This window comes from Papio anubis, chromosome 5, assembly GCF_008728515.1.
Source record: "Papio anubis isolate 15944 chromosome 5, Panubis1.0, whole genome shotgun sequence".
Lineage (NCBI taxonomy): Eukaryota > Metazoa > Chordata > Mammalia > Primates > Cercopithecidae > Papio > Papio anubis.
The window spans coordinates 30,609,798-30,629,207 of NC_044980.1; the positions used below are offsets into that span (position 1 = coordinate 30,609,798).

General features: G+C 42.9%; 1 protein-coding gene across 9 annotated transcripts in view; it reads right to left on the reverse strand.

Moving 5' to 3' along the window:
- Positions 1-13,498: 13,498 nt before the first annotated feature.
- The window catches only part of DROSHA (drosha ribonuclease III), a 138,199-nt gene continuing 132,287 nt past the window's right edge, over positions 13,499-19,410 (reverse strand). For all 9 annotated transcript variants that reach the window (XR_002522468.2, XM_009208206.3, XM_009208204.3 and 6 more), the window contains 2 exons: positions 18,442-18,488; positions 13,499-13,910 (listed from right to left, as the gene is read on the reverse strand). Coding sequence is in view for 8 of the 9 variants with exons in the window: in XM_009208206.3 (XP_009206470.1) it covers positions 13,780-13,910; positions 18,442-18,488 (178 nt within the window). In the remaining variant the exon portion in view is untranslated. The remainder of the gene's footprint in view (positions 13,911-18,441; positions 18,489-19,410) is intronic.

A 19,410-nucleotide genomic window follows, 5' to 3' on the forward strand; every position in this document is an offset into this window, starting at 1 on the left:
CCATTAATTTTTTTTTTTAAAGGGAGAGAAAAAAAAAAAAAGAGGTCCCTTGTGTTACTCAGTGAGAGTATGTGATTTGTAAGTTTCTAAAAATCCTTCCAGCCCTGCTTATTTTGACAAAACTACTTAACACTTCAAGCAATGAACTACAGGGCCTAAAAGTATAATCTGCAGAGAAAACCTTAATCCTCTATAGTAACCTATTTGAATCTCCTCAAACACATTTCCGTGTGTAGGCCCAGAGAATTAAGTCAATTGTTTGATCTGAGAAGAAAGGCAATTAGGGCTCTCTCTTGATCTTTCTGGTTGAATTCTAGTCAGGGGCAGCCACTGTTCTCCACAGCTCCATTTGAGACCCCTATTATTATAATAATAGAGGTGAGCATTAGAATCGCTACAGTTGAGAGTCTCCCTGCATTTTCATTATAAGTTGTTTTATCCGGGAGTTTCAAATCATGATGGGCTAATATTCAGCATACAAATGATTAGCTAGCGCAGGTCTGGTTTTTCTTGTTTTGTTTTTTTTTTTTAAACTTCATTTACAACTTCTTCTTTAACCTGACAAATATTTCAGCAGAAATGAAAGAAAACTTCCAGAAGCAGCTACTGGGTGATGGGACAGCAGTGCTCATTCACTGCAGGGTTCCTGGCAGGGGTCTCTTCAAAGGGATGTCTCTGGGGCCACTGACAGTGCAAGAGAGAGACTGAGAATCTAGCTGGGGTAGTCTCGAGGAAAAACTGGGAGTTCTGCCCTCACTTGCTTACTCAGAGCAGCTCCCAAGTATCTACATGGGAACAGACCAGTGACAACAATCTAGCTGGAAATGAAAACTGGAGACGTGTTTACATAGTTTGATTATATAAGATTGAATGGAGATCACTTGTCCATAGCAAAGAATATTAGAGAGGGAGTTGTTCCTGGAGATGATGGGAGTCGGTGACTCAAGCCTGTCCCAAGCCACCCGATAGTGCTGTCACTGATGCCTAAGCCTTTCCTTGGGTTTCTGGAGCTCTGTCTTATCATCTAAAATAATGCTACGGGAGCTGTTATTCAGCTGCTTTGTCCATTTTATATGAGTTCCCTGCCTTGAAGAAGTGGAAAAGCCAGAAGACAGGAGAAGACAAGCTCCCCTGCTTCCTGCCAGATTCCACCAGGCTGGTGGGGTCTGTTTTAGCATTTAGCTCGCAGTCAAATCCAACGCAGAAATCCAGAGAGGGTGAACCTGCTCCTGTCTCCAGGGGGTCATTCTCTGCCTTAGCCGAGTCCCTGCAGGAGGGTTGCATCCAGGAAGCGGGAGTTCTGCTTTAGGGCAATTGAGGCTTGTGGAAGAATGGCAAGGAATGCCTGGCTATTTTTACTCAGCGAACAGTAATGCAGGGCTCATGAAGAGCCAGGCACTGTGCTAGGAGCCCATGGTTCCGAGGTGGGTCAGTGATGATCTTGTCCACCAGGGGTTTGTGGCCTAGTTGGGGAAGATGGGTAAGCCAAGAGACAGCGACAACTCAGTATGAAAAACGTGATTCAGGAAAGAGCCCATGAATATACACTGAACCTGGCTTTAAGGTCCAGAGGAATGTTTGCAGGAGATAGTGCCTGAGCTGAGGCCCGAAAGACAAGTAAAAAAATAATCAGCAAGGAGGTCGCCTATTTCAGGCATTGCCAAGTCCTGTAGGGGAGAGATGCAGAATGTATTTAAATATCTGCAACTGGCCAGGTGCGGTGGCTCATGCCTGTAATCCCAGCACTTCGGGAGGCCGAAGTGGGAGGATCACTTGAGCCTGGGAGTTCGAGACCACCCTGGACAACACGACAAGACCCTGTCTCTACAAGAAATAGAATAATTAGCTGGGTGTGGTAACACACACCTGTGGTTTCAGCTACTCAGGAGGCTGACGTGGGAGGATCACCTGAACCCAAGAGGTCAAGGCTGCAGTGAGCTGTGATCATGCCAATGCACTACAGCCTGCGTGACAGAGTAAGACCCTGTCTCAAAAGCAAAAACAAAAAATCTGCAACTGGTTCTGTAAGGCTGGGCTGAATATCTGCTCATGAGGCAATTAATGCCATCACAAGGAACTTGGGCTTTATTCCACAGGCTGTGGGAAGCTCTGGGTTGTTGTTTTGTGTTTTGCTTGCTTGTTTTTGTTTTTTTGGAGACAGGGTCTTGCCCTGTTGCCCAGGCTGGAGTGTGGCGGTATGATGATGGCTCACTGCAGCCTCAACCTCCAGAACTCAAGTCATCCTCTTGCTTCAGCCTCCCAAGTAGCTTAGACTACAGTTATGTGCCACCACACATGGCTAATTAAAAAAAAAAAATTAGTAGAGAAGGGGTCTCACTTTGTTGCCCAGGCTAGTCTCAAACTCCTGCACTCAAGCGATCCACCAGTCTCCACCTCCCAAAGTACTGGGATTATAGGCATGAGCCACCATGTCCAGCTGACAGAATATTTTAAACACAATAATAACATGAAGAGATTAGCTGTTTAGAAAGAGAACTGGTGTGTATTAGGTGTTTTGGGGGGAGTTTTGAGACAAGGTCTTGCTCTGTTGCCCCAGCTGGAGTGCAGTGGTGCTATCATGGTTCACTGCAGCCTCGACCTCTCAGCCCCAAGCAATCCTCCCATCTCAATCTCCCCAGTAGCTGGGACTACAGGTGCATGCCACCACATGCACCTTTTTGTATTTTGTTGTAGAGACAAGGTTTCACCATGTTGCCCAGGCTGGTCTCAAACTCCTGGGCTCAAGCAATCTACCTGCTAAGTGTAAGCCACCATGCCTGACTGGAATACATTAGTTTTCTATTACTGTGTAACAAATTTCCTCAAACTTAGGTGCTTAAAGCAACATCTCTAGCCTGGCCAAACTGACATATAAAATTAACCATCACAATCATCTATTACCCCAAAGAATTTGAGAGCTGGCACTATTGAAATAATTATTTTGGGGGGCATGGAGGGGGAGAGAATCATGAGATACACATTTGCCACAAATTTTGAACCTAAGCCTTAAAATCAAGACTTTATATCAAATACAGATGATAAAGGGAAGAAAAAGTAAATGACACCACAAGAAAGCAATGCATCATATGCCGAGTGTGGGACAGACTGTGGGACAACTGGCCCAGTTTCTTCAACTAGTCATGAAAAAAAAGGGAGTAGAGAACTGTTCTAGATTCAAATGACCTAAGAGACAAAAACCAAATGCAATGTGTGGATTTCTCTGTTTTGCAAAGTGCAAGACAGAGATCAAGAATCTAGTTAGGGTGGTCTCAAAGAAAAACTGGAAGTTCTGCCCTTATTTACCTCCTCGGGGCAGCTCCCAAATTTCTACATGGGAACAGCACAGCAACAACTATCTACTGGGAAATGAACCTGGAGATGTGTTTACAAGGCTTGACTATGTAAGATTGAATAAAGATCATTTGTCCATAGCAAAAAACACTGGAGAGGAAGTTGCTCCTGTAGATCATGGGAGCTGGTGAATCATTACTGGAACAAACTAGCTGTACATGTGAATATGGACCTTTTTTTTTTTTTTTTTTTAAAAAAAAAAAAGACAAGAGTTTCGCTCCTATTGCCCAGGCTGGGGTGCAGAGGCAATCTCGGCTCACCGCAATCTGTGCCTCCCAGGTTCAAGCGATTCTCCTGTCTCAGCCTCCCGAGTAGCTGGGAGTACAGGCATGCACCACCACGCCTGGCTAATTTTTTGTATTTTTAGTAGAAATAGGGTTTCTCCATGTTAGTCAGGCTGGTCTGGAACTCCCAACCTCAGATGATCCACGCCCCCTTGGCCTCCCAAAGTGCTAAGATTATGGGCATGAGCCACTGTGCCTGGCCTAGACTGATCATTTTAAGTTATTAAGGAGTTTTTTGTAATTTTGTTAGGTGTCATAATGGCAATGTAATTAAAAATAAATATATAAAATGTTTGGCCTGAAAACAAGCTTTGTGTCCTGGGGAGTATGGTGAGGTAGAGTCAACAGCATGGCAGACTAAAGTCACCCCTGAAGATTAAACTGATCTCTCTACCCTTCCAGAAGAAATGAGTCACTCTCTCTTCTATGACCCTCTATATGGCACCTTATATTCATGGATGTATGTTGTTTTCTTTTTGAACTAGAGAGCTCCTTGAGGACAAGGTCTCTGCTTTTAACCTTCCACGCCCAGGATATAGGAGATGTTACAAATACTGATAAAATAAATCACAGAATGCAACCCATCCCTAATTCATAAGAATTTGTTTTATATTTTGTTATATTTGTTATATTTTAAATTTGTTATATTTTAAATTTTCTTTTAATCTAAGAGTAGGGGCATTTCTGAACCACAGGTGAACAAGTCAACATTAAGGAACTATATTAGCCCATTCTTGCACTGCTATAGAGAAATACCTGAAACTGGGTAATTTATAATGAAAAGAGGTTTAATTGGCTCACAGTTCCTCAGGCTGTACAGGAAGCATGATGCTGGCATCTGCTCAGCTTCTGGGGAGGCCTCAGGAAAACTTACAATCATGATAGAAGGCAAACGGGGAGCAAGGTGTCTCACTTGGAGAAAACGAGAATGGAGGAGGTGCTGCATAAATGATATCTTGTGAGAACCCACTATCATGAAAACAGTACCAAAAGGATGGTGTTACAGCATTCATGAGAAATCCACCCTGCATTAGTCCATTCTTGCACTGCTATAAACAAATACCAGAGACTGGGTAATTTTTCAGGAAAAGAGGTTCAATCAGCTCACGGTCTGCAGGCTGTGCAGGAAGCATGGCAGCATCCACTTCTGGAAAGGCCTCAGGGAGCTTTTACTCATGGTAGAAGGCAAAGCAGAAGCCAGCGCTTCACATGGCTGGAGTAGGAGGAAGAGAGGGTGGGGAGGTGCTACACACTTTCAACTAAATGTAGGAAGAACTCACTATCACAAGAACAGTACCAAGAGCGTGGTGCTAAACCATTCATGAGAACTCCACCCTCATGATTCAGTCATCTCCCATCAGGCCCCACCTCCAACACTGAAGATTACAATTCAACATGAGATTTAGTGGGAGACACAGATCCAAACCATATCACAACCCCATAATTCAACCACTTCCCAATGGGCCCCATCTCCAACACTGGGGACACAGATCCAACCATACAGTTCCACCCCAGACCTTCAAATCCCATGTCCTACTCAAACTGCAAAATACAATCATCCCTTCTAAACAGTTCCCGAAAGTCTTATTTCATCATTAACTAAAAAGTCCAAAATTCAAAGTCTCACCTGAGACAAGGCTAGTCTTTTCTACCTATGACCCTGTAAAAAAATAAGTTAGTTACTCCACAATACAATGGGGGTATAGGCATTGGGTAAATACTCCCATTCCAAAAGGCAGAAATTGGCCAAAAGAAAGGGTCTGCGGGCCCCATGCAAGGCAGTAGGGCAGTCATTAAATCTTAAAGCTCCAAAATCTCCTTTGATTCTATCTCTCACATCCAGGGTGCACTAGTGCAAGGGGTGGGGTCCCAAGGCTTTGGGCAGCTCCACCCCTATGGCTTCTCAGTGTTCAGTCCCTGCGCTGCTCTCACAGGTTGTAGTTGAGTGTCTTTAGCTTTTCTATGTGTAGGATGCAGGCTGCTGGTGACTCTACCATTCTGGGGTCTGGAGGATGGTGACCCTCTTCTCATGGCTCCACTAGGCAGTGCTCCAGTGAGGACTGTAGGAGGGGGCTCCAACTCTACATTTCCCCTCCACACTGCCCTAGTAGAGGTTCTCCATCATGGCTCTGCCATGGACATCCAGCCTGTTCTATCCATCCTCTAAAATCTGGGTGGAGGTTCTCAACACTCAGCTGTTACACTCTGTGCATCTGCAGGCTTAACACCACATGGAAACTGCCAAGACTTACAGCTTGCACCCTCTGAAGCAGCAGCCCAAGGCATACCTGGATCCCTTTTAGCCACCAGCGGAGCTGGAGCAATTGGGCTGTGGAAAGCAGTGTCCCAAAGCTGTGCAGGGCAGTAGGGCCCTGGGCCTGGCACATGAAACCATTTTTCCCTCTTAGACCTCTGGGCTGTGATGGAAGAGCCTACCAGGAAGTTCTCTGAAATGGCTTTGAGGTCTTTTCCCCATTGTCTTGCCTATTAGCACTTGGCTTTTTTTTTCACTTATGCAAGTTTCTGCAGCCTACCTGAATTGTTCCCCTGAAAAAGGGCTTTTCTTTTCTACCACATAATCAGGCTGTCAAATTTTCCAGACTTTTACATTCTGCTTCCCTTTTAAGTTCCAACTTCAGGTCATTTTTTTACTCATGCATATGAGCGTAAGCTGTCAGAAGCAGCCAGGTCACATCTTGAATGCTTTGCTGCTTAGAAATTTCTTCCTGGCTGGGTGCAGTGGCTCACGCATGTAATCCCAGCACTTTGGGAGGCCAAGGCAGGCCGATCACCTGAGGTCAGGAGTTCGAGACCAGCCTGGCCAACTTGGCGAAACCCCATCTCTACTAAAAGTACAAAAACTAGCCAGGCATGGTGGCGGGTGCCTATAATCCCAGCTACTCAGGAGGCTGAGGCAGGAGAAGCTTGAACCCAGGAGGCAGAGGTTGCAGTGAGCCGAGATCGCACCACTGTACTCCAGCCTAGCTGACAAGCACGAGACTCCGTCTCAAAAAAGAAAAAAAAGAAACTTCTTCCACCAGATACCCTAAATCCTCACTCTCAACTTCAAAGTTCCACAGGTCCCTAGGGTAGGGGCACAATGCAGCAAAATTCTTTCCTAGGGCATCACAAAAGTGACCTTTTCTCTGGTTCCCAATAAGTTCCTCATTTTCCTCTGAGACCTCCTCAGCCTGGCCTTCACTGTCCCATATCACTATCAGCATTTTGGTCAGAACCATTCAACTAGTCACTAGGAAGTTCCAAATCTTCCCTCATCTTCCTATCTTTTTCTGAGCCCTCCAAATTCTTCCAACCTCTGCCTGTTACCTAGTTCCATCGTTGCTTCCACATTTTCAGGTATTTTTACAGCAATACCCCACATCTGGTACCAACTTTCTTTATTAGGCTGTTCTTGCACTGCTGTAAAGAAATATCTGAGACTGGGTAATTTATTACAAAAAAAAAAAAGAGGTTGAATTGGCTCACAGTTCCACAGGCTGTACAGGAAGCATGATGCTGGCATCTGCTTGGTTTCTGGGGAAGCCTCAGGAAACTTACAGTCATGGTGGAAGGCACAGGGAAAGTGAGGCGTCTCACATGGTGGGGGCAAGAGTGAGACAGTATAAGAGGGGAGCTACTGCATACCTTTAAACAACTACATCTTGCAAGAACTCACTATCACGAGAACAGTACCAAGGAGATGATGCTAGACCATTCATAAGAAATCTACCCCAATAATCAAACCACCTCCCACCAGGTCCCACCTCCAACACAGGACTGTGATTCAACATGAGATTTGGTGAGGACACTGATCCAAACCATACCAGGAACACATCAGCATTGGCTCAGAATAGCATTCAGTGACAGGTGCGAAAACATATTCATCTGGTTGGACTGGCAAATATTTTATTCGTGTTGTTAAGTACCTGCATCAAAGGGTGGTATCATTTAGGTTGACACTAGCTGCTATAACAGAGAAATCCCCAGACTAAGTGGCTTAACATATAGATACTTGTTTCTCACTTACACAGTCTAAGTAGGACCCCCCTATCAACAGAGGGGAAGGGGTAGGGTGGGGTATGAGTGGGAGACTGCTCCATGCAGCCATTCGTGTGCTCACTGGTGGTGGCTGTAAAGGTCACTCTCCCTGGGTATCGAGATCTTCTAGCCAACAAATCAGGACAAGAGGAGGAAGAAATAGCAAACCTGCTTCCTAACACCACAGCCTTAGTTCTTTACATTCCTTGGGTGGGAGCTAGCTAGCCACTCAGCCTCAATGAAATGCAAAGATACTGAAGTGTAGTCTCCAGTTGGGCCGTCATGTTCTGACAATAATTCTACAAGGGGAAGAGAAATCTTTGGGGGTCAAGTAACCATCTCTTGTGTAGGTTGTCCTTTTTTTGTTTGGTTGTTTTTTGTTTTGTTTTGTTTTTGAGACAGAGTCGCTCTTGTTGCCCAGGCTGGAGTGCAATGGTGCCATCTCGGCTCACCACAACCTTTGCCTCCCCAGTTCAAATGATTCTTCTGCCTCAGCCTCCCAAGTAGCTGGGATTACAGGGATGCACCACCACACCTGGCTAATTTTGTATTTTTAGTAGAGACAGCGTTTCTCCATGTTGGTCAGACCGGTCTCGAACTCTCAACCTCAGGTGATTCACCCACCTCGGCCTCCCGAAGTGCTGGCATTACAGGCATGAGCCACTGCCTCGGCCTCGGCCTAGGTTGTTCTCTTAAATGATCTGATATTTATAAGAAATATGATAATACCTAATATGCTTATCTTTATTTCATCTTTCATGAGATAATAAGTAATGAGTCTGGTGATGAATTTTGGGGCTGGTAGCTATAAGGAGTATTTCTGCAAGGCGTCTGTAAATATGTCTTTACTCCCAGTTCAGAACAATCACCTGAAGAATTCACAAGGGGTCTTCATTTTGTACAAGGTAGTTGTAGAGAAATTTCACAAAAACTTCACAAACTTATGGAAGAAGATGGAAATAATTCTTTAAAAGCCTACTGGTTTAAGAAAATCTCATCTAGTGATGAAATAATTCAAAGGAAAGTTGAGTTCCTTCGCCAGTATAAATTTATGTAATGTATTAAACCTAGTTTCAAAGCAATATGTCATTGAAATGGTTTTCTGTCTTCAGCCTGCAAAAACAATGCCCTCCCTTGTAGAAGTACATATGCCACTGATTTTTCTGTATCTGTTTCTAATCTATACTTCAGCCCAAGCATCTTTGTTGGGCTATAAAACCTTATATGAAACTGCTTGTTAAACATCTCCACAGAGCCATTCTACAGGCCCCTCAGGTTCAACAGAGATAACTAAACACCTTACTTTCTAATACTGCTTCTTTGTTTGAGACGGAGTTTCACTCTTGTTGCTCAGGCTGGAATGCAATGGCGTGATCTCAGCTCACTGCAACCTCCGCCTCCCGCGTTCAAGTGATTCTCCTGCCTCAGCTTTCTGAGTAGCTGGGATTACAGGCATGCACCACCACACCCCGGCTAATTTTATATTTTTAGTAGAGACAGAGTTTCATCATGTTAGCCAGGCTGGTCTTGAACTCCTGACCTCTGGTAATCCACCTGCCTTGGCCTCCCAAAGTGCTGGGATTACAGGCATGTAATCGCAGTGCCTGGCCTAATCCTGCTTTTCTAAAAATAGTTTGCATCTTGATTGCACAAAAAGTGGCCTGGTGCTCTCTCGCTTCCTTTCTCCTATGCTAGTGGTTCTTGACCGGGGTCATATTGCCCCCAGGGGATATTTGGCAATGTAGAAAGACATTTTCGGTTGTCACAACTAGGGGAAGGGGTGTTACTAGCACCTTGTGGGCAAGGATTCAGTTAAACACCTTACAATGCAGAAGAGGGTCCCCCTGCTCCAACAGAGAATTATTGGGCCCCAAATATCAACAGTATTAAAATTGAGATACCCTGCCATACCCCATGACCTGTAGATTTTTCTCTCCTATGTGTCTCCAATCTGTTCCATTCCAGCATCCATATTCCCAATGCCTTGTTTCAGACCATCACATCTTTCATGGAACATCATAATAGATTTGCTACAATCTGAGTGTTGGTATCCCACCACACTCCAAATTCGTGTTGGAAACCTAATCACCAATGTGGCATTAGGTGAGGACTTTTGGTATGTGATTAGGTCAAGAGGACAGAGCCCTCACAGAGATTAATGCCCTTATAAAAGGCCCAGAGGGCAACCTTGCCTCTTCTACGAGGTGAGGACACTGCAAAAAGTGGGCCTTCACCAGACAGCACATCTGCAGGGATCTTGATCTTGGACTGCTCAGCCTCCAGAACTGTGAGAAATACATTTCCCTTTTATAAGTCACCGAGTTTGTGGTGTTAGTATTTAGTTACAGCAGCACGAACAGACTAAGGCTCCTAACCCATTTTCTTGCCTCTCAATCCTGTTGCTTCCTTGGAAAGGCATGTCCTCCCCCACCTTGCAAACTCCCTCTCATCAAGCTTCAGTGAACTCAAGTATTAACTCCTCTGTGAAGCCTTCCCTGCCTGGGCTACTTTCCCTTCTTTCCTTCCCTGTTTAGAAGCCCTTTGTCTGCGCACACACACCATCATTTGTCTCCCCAGCCAGACCCTAAGTGACTTGTGAGAAGAAACCTTCATATTCAGCCTCTGTGACCAACAGCACTTAATACTCAGCTGAGTGAATATTTGAACACACACTCTTGCTGACTCTTCTAGTCAAACTGGAACATGTGAGAACATTGGGTCTGGTAGGAGGCGGGGCTGGAATCTGTGGTCACAGGGACCTGCTGAGTTGGCCTATGTGGCTAGCTAGTTACAGAATTTAGTGTCGGCCTCACTGTTGCTCTGTAGAACCCTGGGAGCTAAGCTGCACTGATGTGTGTGGCAGGTTCTACTGCAAGAGGTACTTTAGTATTTTCTGGACTTGACTTCTCCAGGTTTCAAGAGCCATTAATACGGACAGAGAACTTGAAAAGGGTCAAAGTGCTACAGAGAGTAAAAGTCAAGGTCCAACAGAAATTCCTGAAAAGCATGTTGGCTTTGACATTATTTTTATGCAATTCAAGAGTAGTAAAAGTGCTTATTTTAAAAAAATTCAACTATTTCCCTGGCTTTTTTGCTTTTGCTGGCAACATTCTCAAGGCCATCAGCGTTCTTTTCCTTCCAGTCCTGCTGTCTGCTGCTCATATAACTTAAATACAATGCTCAGAAAGAGCGCACCAAATAGGGTGGTAGATGTACCAAAACCAACATAGCTCAGAAGTGAGCTCTCTTGGCCAGGCGCGGTGGTTCATGCCTGTAATCGTAGTAGCGTGGGAGGCTGAGGAGGGTGGATCGCTTGAGGCCAGGAGTTCAATGCTGGGGTGATCAGACCCAACACCAGGTCGTGGGGGCAACGAAGTTCGGCGGAGTCAAAGGGTTAAGAAAAAGACAGTTTAAGAGAGAAAGGTGGGACACCAGGGGGGCCATCGCTATTGTGGAGGCTGTGAAGGCCCTGAGCTCTGGGAGCCCATGGTATTTATTGGTAATCCAACAAAGAAATAGGTGGTGAGAATGTGGCAGTCAAAAGGACACGTTGCATTAAGCACATGATTTACAGCTGTGATGGTTTATCATTTATATAGAACTTGTTCTGCTACTTGAGATAATGGGAATGGGAACCTAGGAGGGCTAGAAGCAAGGAGCCAGCAAGTCTAGACACATTCCAAAGGACATTATGCAAGCCCTGCCTCAGTTTTCCTCCCAACACTCAGCTTTTTCCCAAAGGTTCGAGACCAGCCTGGCCAACATGGTGAAACCCCATCTTCACTAAAAATACAAAAATTAGCCAGGCGTGGTGGTGCACACCTGTAACCAGCTACTTGGGAGGCTGAGGCAGGAGAATTGCTTGAACTCGGGAGGTGAAGGTTGCAGTGAGCCAACATCACGCCACTGCACACCAGCCTATGTGACAAAGCAAGACTCCATCTCAAAAAAAAAAAGAAGAAAAAATGAGCTCTCTCTCCTCCTTCCCTAGTGATCTCCTGGCATCACTGGTGGGGAGGAAGGGCATCAGGACAAGCTTTTTTTTTTTTTTTAAAGGCACCACCTTACATTTTTATAATTAGCAAATGAAGACATCTTAGAGGTATCTCTCTCTCCAATGTGTGTGTGTGTGTACACACCCTCAAAAAGGTATGTGGCAGCACTGTCTATGACAATAAATTGCTTACAACCTATACATTTTTTATGAGATTGGTTAATACAGTATATCTACAATTGGCATATAATTATGATGTGCATTACTATGTAGCCGTCAACAACTATGTTATGTAAATGTGAAATCGATGCACAAAGATATTCATATTATTTTAAGAAGTTAGAAAGGCTATGGAAACCATATGTATGGTATCCTGTTGTTAACACATGAGTGCATGTGTGTATTTAAGTACAAAGACAGTCCAACAGGACATAATTCTCTGGGTGATGGAATCATAAGTGATTTATCTTTCTGCTTATGCTTTCTATTTTTTCCGTAATAGTTTCTAAGCAACATTTGTTTCTTTCTCCTGCTAATAAAAGTAATATATTTTTCAACTTTTTTGAGACTGAGTCTTGCTCTATCACCCAGGCTGGAATGCAGTGGCGCAATTTTGGCTCACTGCAACCTCCGCCTCCCGGGTTCAAGCAATTCTTCTGCCTCAGCCTCCAGAGTAGCTAGGATTACAGGCACCCACCACCATGCCTGGCTAATTTTTGTACTTTTAGTAGAGATGGGGTTTCACCATGTTGACCAGGCTGTTCTCGAACTCCTGACCTAAAGTGATCTGCCCGCCTCGACCTCCCAAAGGGCTGGGATTACAGGCCTGAGCCACCGTGCCCAGTCCATTTGTCAAAATTTTGACAATACATATGTAACATTTAATATTTATACAAGAAATACTTCCAGATACCTGAAGGGTTCACTTCGTCTCCTCTTTCCCATCTTAAATGATACCTTTGTAGGGAGAACTCCTCAAACACCTCATTGAAAACTGCAAACACAAGTCCCTGCTTTATTTCTTGCCATTGGGCTCTTGGTCTGTTGTGAGTGTTCCTGCATTAGCACTCAAGCTCCTCAAGGACCTCTTCACTGCTATAGCCCCAGAGACTAGAGCAGTGTCTGATACATAGGAAGCATTCACTATATATATGCTGAAATGATGAATGAAACAGATTTGTTCTACAAAGAAGTTTTGCCTTTATTAATAAGAAACCAGTGATATTTAGTTTTAAATAACTTTTTAAAAAATATCATGTCTTTTAATGTCATGTTAGCCTTTTACTGCAGGGCCCACTTAGAGAGGCTGATAAAAGCTCTAAACCCTCCTCCTTCCTGCTCCCCATGCCCTCTCAAATCTCAAACACACACAGAAAATGGAATTTGGTATTGGGAGGTTTTGACTTCCCTGAAGTCTGTTCATTACCTTCTTAAAGGTTCCACTAACCTCAGGGTGAGAGCACTTGGTTTAAAGTGTGGCCTGGCTTAGAATCATGATTTCTCTCCTATTCTAATGATTCAGAGAATCTATGTGACTTGAATCATCAGTCTTTCCTCTTCTCCCATTAGCCAATTACTTGTTAAACGGATTCCTTCTACAAAACACTCACTGCTTAGAGACAGGTAAGTTCAATATTTGCAGCTGAGAACTTGATACAACAGCCACCAGATGAAAGCTGAACAATCTACTTAAAAATCCAGAGATTTGAAAAAGTATAGATGTTACTAGAGCATAGTCAAAATGTCTAGTAAAGTCAATTTTTTACTTGTCAGTTGAAAGTCTAGGGTCACAATCTGGGACAGAGATGGAAAAAACAGGATCTATTCCACATAGAATATGCTTCTTGAATTTTATTATTTAAAGAGCAAAACAAAAGGAAGTAATGCACATTCACCAAAGTCAAGTTTTCCATTAAAATAGAAGAAAAATCTAATCCTTTGTAATAAAGACCATCCAGCTAAAAACAGATCATTAAAACAATAGCAATTTGACTTGTATTTTATTTCAATGAGCACACTTCATTCATTGTCTGTAGGAAAACTAGGCTAGGTCTCAATAGACAACAGTCACAGTACTGAGCAAGTAAATACTCCACACTTGCATGCCCTCCTTTATTTCTTGATGTCTTCAGTCTCATCTGGCTCTCTCTCTTGATGCTCTCTTTCCCACCTCATTTCTTTTAACTCTTGTCTGTACTTCCGTTCGATGAACCGCTTCTGATGGGCCATCTGGGGAAAATTATCTGACACAAGGAAATATATTTTATATTTAATAAAGGATAGCCACTAGTGCAAAGAGTGATGCAACTAAACATATACACATACAAATATACATGCATATGAAATGTGTATAATTATATTTCGTAAGGCACAAGATAGAAAGTTGTTTTCTTCCCTTATTCTTTCATCACTCAAAGACACATCAGAAGTCTGGATAAGCACCCCCATTGTAAATTTCAATATCTGATGTGAACTTGAGTATAACAGGCACCGAACATACAGAAATGTCAAAACACAGACATGTGGCTTGGGAATGTTACTAAGCAGGTGCTTTAGCATCACTCTCCTAGCAACAGGTGACTTTCAGGGAGAGATGAAAGGATACAGTAAAATGGAGTCACAGTTTTTGAAAAGCTCAAACTAAAAACTTCAAACAAATGACATTATGACACCATTATTTACCAAGAATTAAAGTCTCAGAAAAGAGCAAAGAAAGATCAGGTGGACAAAAAGAGGCCACATTCTAAGTCGTATGTCTGATAGTGGTAGAGCCCGGTCTGGCTGTATCACCCAGGCTGGAGTGCAGTGGCGCGTCTGCGGCTCTGCAAGCTCGCCCACCGCGGTTCCGCATTCTCCTGCCTCAGCCTCCGAGTAGCTGGGGCTACAGAGGCGCCCGCCACCGCCCGGCTAAGAGTTTTTGTATTTTAGTAGAGGCGGGGTTTCACCATGTTAGCCAGGATGGTCTCCATCTCCTGACCTCGTGATCCACCCGCCTCGCCTCCCAAAGTGCTGGGATTACAGGCTTGAGCCACCGCGCCCAGCCCTGATAATTAATTTTTAAGCTTACAATGACGGGCCCAAAACTGTATCTGCAAAAGTAACTCAAGTAGAAAACTTATTGAGTCAAAGCGGACATGTAACTTCATGTTTCAAACACATGAAGAATCCAAGATGTAGGAGAGCATGGCATGCTTGGGGGCAAGTTCATTTATTTCCTTTAAGGATGATGCATAATGAAGTCGATCTACATATAAGACAGCAGGCCCCTCATCAGTGATCTTGCTCTCCATGGTTTCATTTACCCGTGGTCGACCATGGGCTGAAAACAGGTGAGTAACGTAAAATAAGATATTCTGAGAGACAGCAGACACAGCATACAATCAAGAGTACATTCACACAACCTTTATTACAGTATGTTGTTACTGTCCAATTTTATTTATTGTTAATCTCTATCTAATTTATAAATTACATTTCATCTTTCAATTAAATTTTGCACATGTAGGAAAAAATACAGCGTACATAATGTTCAGTTTTAGGCATCCACTGGGGTCAAGTATCCCCCAAGGATAAGGAGAGATGACCGTATAATATATCCTAAATTCTTTTTTCCCTATTATATTACACTATCCCTAAATTGTATAGTGTACCATCCTCACAGTAGGTTGAAGAAAGGACAGGGTAGTAGGAAAAGCATCTGAAAGACAGGTGGGGAATCAGCAAAGACCTGATATGTCTGAGAGTCAGAGATTGATTGAATTAATTAATTAATGTATTTATTTAGAGATGGAAACTCACTCTGACGCCCTGGCTGGAGTGCAGTGGTGCAATCTCGGCTCACTGCAGCCTCCGCCTCCCAGGTTCAAGTGATTCTCTGCCTCAGCCTCCCAAGTAGCTGGGATTACAGGTGTGCACCACCATACCCAGCTAATTTTTGTATTTTTAGTAGAGACGGGGTTTCACCATGTTGGCCAGGCTGGTCTCAAACTCCTGAGATCCTCCTGCCTCAGCCTCTCAAAGTGCTGGGATTACAGGCATGAGCCACCACACCCGGCCCAGAGATTGATTTTTAAAAAAAAAAGGAACATGACATCTGTATTTTGGAAATAAAACAGTAATAAAATCCTATTCCTGAACTGATCAAATTTATTCCTTATGTAGGTTTCAAATATAACTACTTTTTAAAAAATAAATCCCACTGAGTTAACTGTAAAGCAAGTCTCTAAAAAATGAACTCTATTTCCTCAGTAGTACAGAAGTATGTAATAATCCCCAGTAAATTCTACTGTAAAATCAAATTTGCATTTGAAAAACACAACTCAGATTTAACTATTGATAAAACTTTTTAAATATATCCTTATGGCCTTTATGAAGCTATACTACATATATATGCAGTGTAAATGTGTGTGTGTGTGTGTACATACACATGCACACACACACATATACCTAGACACTTGAACATTTAAAATCATTTTCCTATCTACTCTTTCGGAAAGTACAGTATAGGTATGTATTTAATAAGGGTATGCTTTCTTATTCTAGTATAAGCATTTTCTCATATCATTAGTTTTTAAAACCACTAATGGATACAACATTTGGATATAGCAAGGGTTGGTAAACTCCTACCCACAGGCCAAATACAGCTATCCATCTGATTTTATAAATAAAGTTTTATTGGTAGACATACCCATTAAATAGACACACTCATTAGTTTGCATACTGTCCAGGCCAGTGGGCTACAATGGCAGAGTTGAAGAATTGCGACAGAGACTGTATGGTCTGGGAAGTCTAAAATACTTACTATCCAGTCCTTTACAGAAAATGTTTCCTAACCCCGGGATATACCAAAATTTATTAAATATTTTCCTACTCTTAAACACGTAGTTTGATTTTTTTTCCTGCTATTTATAAATCAAGTTGTCATGATTCTCATGGTACAAACTTTTTTGGAGAGGAGGGGAAGAGACAGGGTTCTCACTCAGTTGCCCAGGCTGGAGTGCAATGGCATGATCATAGCTCACTGCAGCCACAAACTCCTGGGCTCAAGTGATCCTCTGGCCTCAGCCTTCCAAGTAGCTGGCACTACAGGTGCATGCCACCAAGCCTGGCTAATGTTTTTTGGGTTATTTTATTTTTTAAAATTTTTTGTAAGGACAGGGACTCACTATATTCCAGGCTGGTCTCTAACTCTTGGCCTCAAGTGATCCTTTCCTTGGCCTACCAAGGGTATGAACTTCTTTAAGGACCTGCTACATACTGCCCAATTGCTTTCCAGTAGTTTAAACAACTCACTCCTATCAGTATGGATATGCAGGCCTGTCTCAGAACAGGTGATCTCTCCAGTACTGTTTTATAGTCGAAAACAAAAAATGGAATCTCACTTTTATTTCACTCTGACTGCAAATTTATATGTACAATGGATGAAGTTCCTAATAGCCAACTTAAAACTCTCTGTGAAGAATCCATGGATGCTGGACCCTGGCAGTACCACCTTCTGTTCCCACTAACCTCCCTGCCCCCGAAGAGGAACCTTTATCTGCTGATTTCCACTTGGCTCTTAGCCTGCTTGCCTTTCCTGGAATCTCTCCCATGCCTGAAGATTCTGGGCCTCTTCACTTTTAGCTTCCCGCACTGTGCTGTCTGCTACCTCATTTAGCAGGGTACTTGAAGCATAATAGAATTGCACTGTCATGTTGTGCCCACAGGTTCTGCTGTGCAGCACAACAGACCTCAGAAGAAAAATCCCTTGCACTTAAGCCTTCAGTTTACAAAAGACTATGCAATTTCCTACAAGGTCAATCATGTAATTGAAGTTTCTTCAACCCACGCATCCCACTCCTGGGAACCTATTCCACAGAACTAAAAAGCACCAATATATAACATTTGTTGGTAATGATGATTAAAAAAAAAAGTGTCCACCAATAATAAAAAGGCTGAATAAAATATAGCACACCTCTAGCAGGAAATATTATGCAGCCAATAAGAATGAATTGGAGCTGTTTTCTATAATCTGCAGGGCTGCTCATGATACATTATTGAGCAAAAAAAGAAAGGTATAGAGAAGTATGTAATAACAGCCCATTTAATAAAACAATGGCCAAAAACAAAAAAGAAAAAACCTTCACATGTATTCTTTTCTGTTACAGGATTTTAGAGAATACAGAAATGTATGAAAGAAAACACAGACCAGGCGCGGTGACGCACGCCTATAATCCCAGCACCTTGGGAGGCAGAGGTGGGTGGATCATCTGAGGTTAGGAGTTCGAGACCAGCCTGGCCAATATGGTGAAACCCCGTCTCTACAAAAAAAAAAACAAAAAAATTAGCTGGCCATGGTGGGAGGCACCTGTAATCCCAGCTACTGGAGAGGCTGAGGCAGGAGAATCACCTGAACCCGGGAGGCAGAGGTTGCAGTGAGCCGAGATTGTGCCACTGCACTCCAGCCTGGGCAACAAGAGCAAAAGTCCATCTCAAAAAAAAAAAAAAAAGAGCAAGAAAACACAGCAGGTTATTCACACAGGTCACCCACGCTGAGATTAGGACTCTAAGCAAAAAAGGAAAATGCAAATCAAAAAGCATTCAGGAATACTTTCATTTTTAAATATAAGTCCATTTTAGAATGTCTCACATTCTACTATATTCTCTGTGTGAAGAATAATTATGAAGAAAACAAAATCACATTTTATCAGTACTTACCATTTTTCTCCCTCCTCATTTTCTTTCCATAAAACACTCATTACATGATGAACATAATTATAGAAAAAGAAATAGGCTCACATTTTTCAAGGGCATCCATTGCTGCTCCCATTTCCGCTTGCTGAATACTATTACATAAAATAAAAGTAAGATACACTTTAATTTTGAGATCCTTTTTTTTTTTTTTTCCAAAAATGCAACGTATGGCTACAAATTTTTCAGGCTGATTTTCACGTTTGGTGCATAAAATTTCCTCTGATTACTTCCACTGTCACACACTGAATTGCACAGATAGGAATATACACAAGAGCATGCAGAAATGTCGTTGATTTGCACAAAGCCTCCTTAAGTTATTCACTCCACACTTTAATACTGCAATAAAATGCCTTCCATTTATATTAGGTCTGAAGTATTTCATACTTAAGTTTGAATACCCTCACTGTAAAGTTTAAAGAGGAAAAGAATAAAAAAAATATATAGACAGGTTTCAAATCATTTCTCAGTTTAAGATATAGACTGGAGGGTTCAAAGAAAGGTGATAATATACATAATTCTTTTCACCTAAAGATGCTAGCATTTCTACACAGCTCAGGTGAGTAGTAGTAAATCAAATGTCTAACAGAGCTGGGCACGGTGGCTCATACCTAAAATCCCAACACTTTAGGAGGCTGAGGCTGGGAGGGGGGACCACTTAAGGTCAGGAGTTCGAGACCAGCTTGGCCAATATGGCAAAACCGTCTCTACTAAAAATACAAACATTAGCGGGCGTGGTGGCATGTGCCTATAATCCTAGTTTCTCGGGTGTCCGAGGTACAAGCAAAGGTTGCAGCGAATGGAGATCATGCCACTGCACCCCAGACTGGGCAACAAAGTGAGACTTTATCTCCAAAAAAAAGTCTAATGGCTATGTCATGTGCGACATGACACATCTTACATGCACAGCTTGCATCAAAGTGCACTCTGCTGGGTAACTAAAACTAGGCAGGCCGTCTTACCAGGTAATGTGGTTTTCTTAAGGTAGCTAAAGCCCCTTACACAATGGTATTCCCA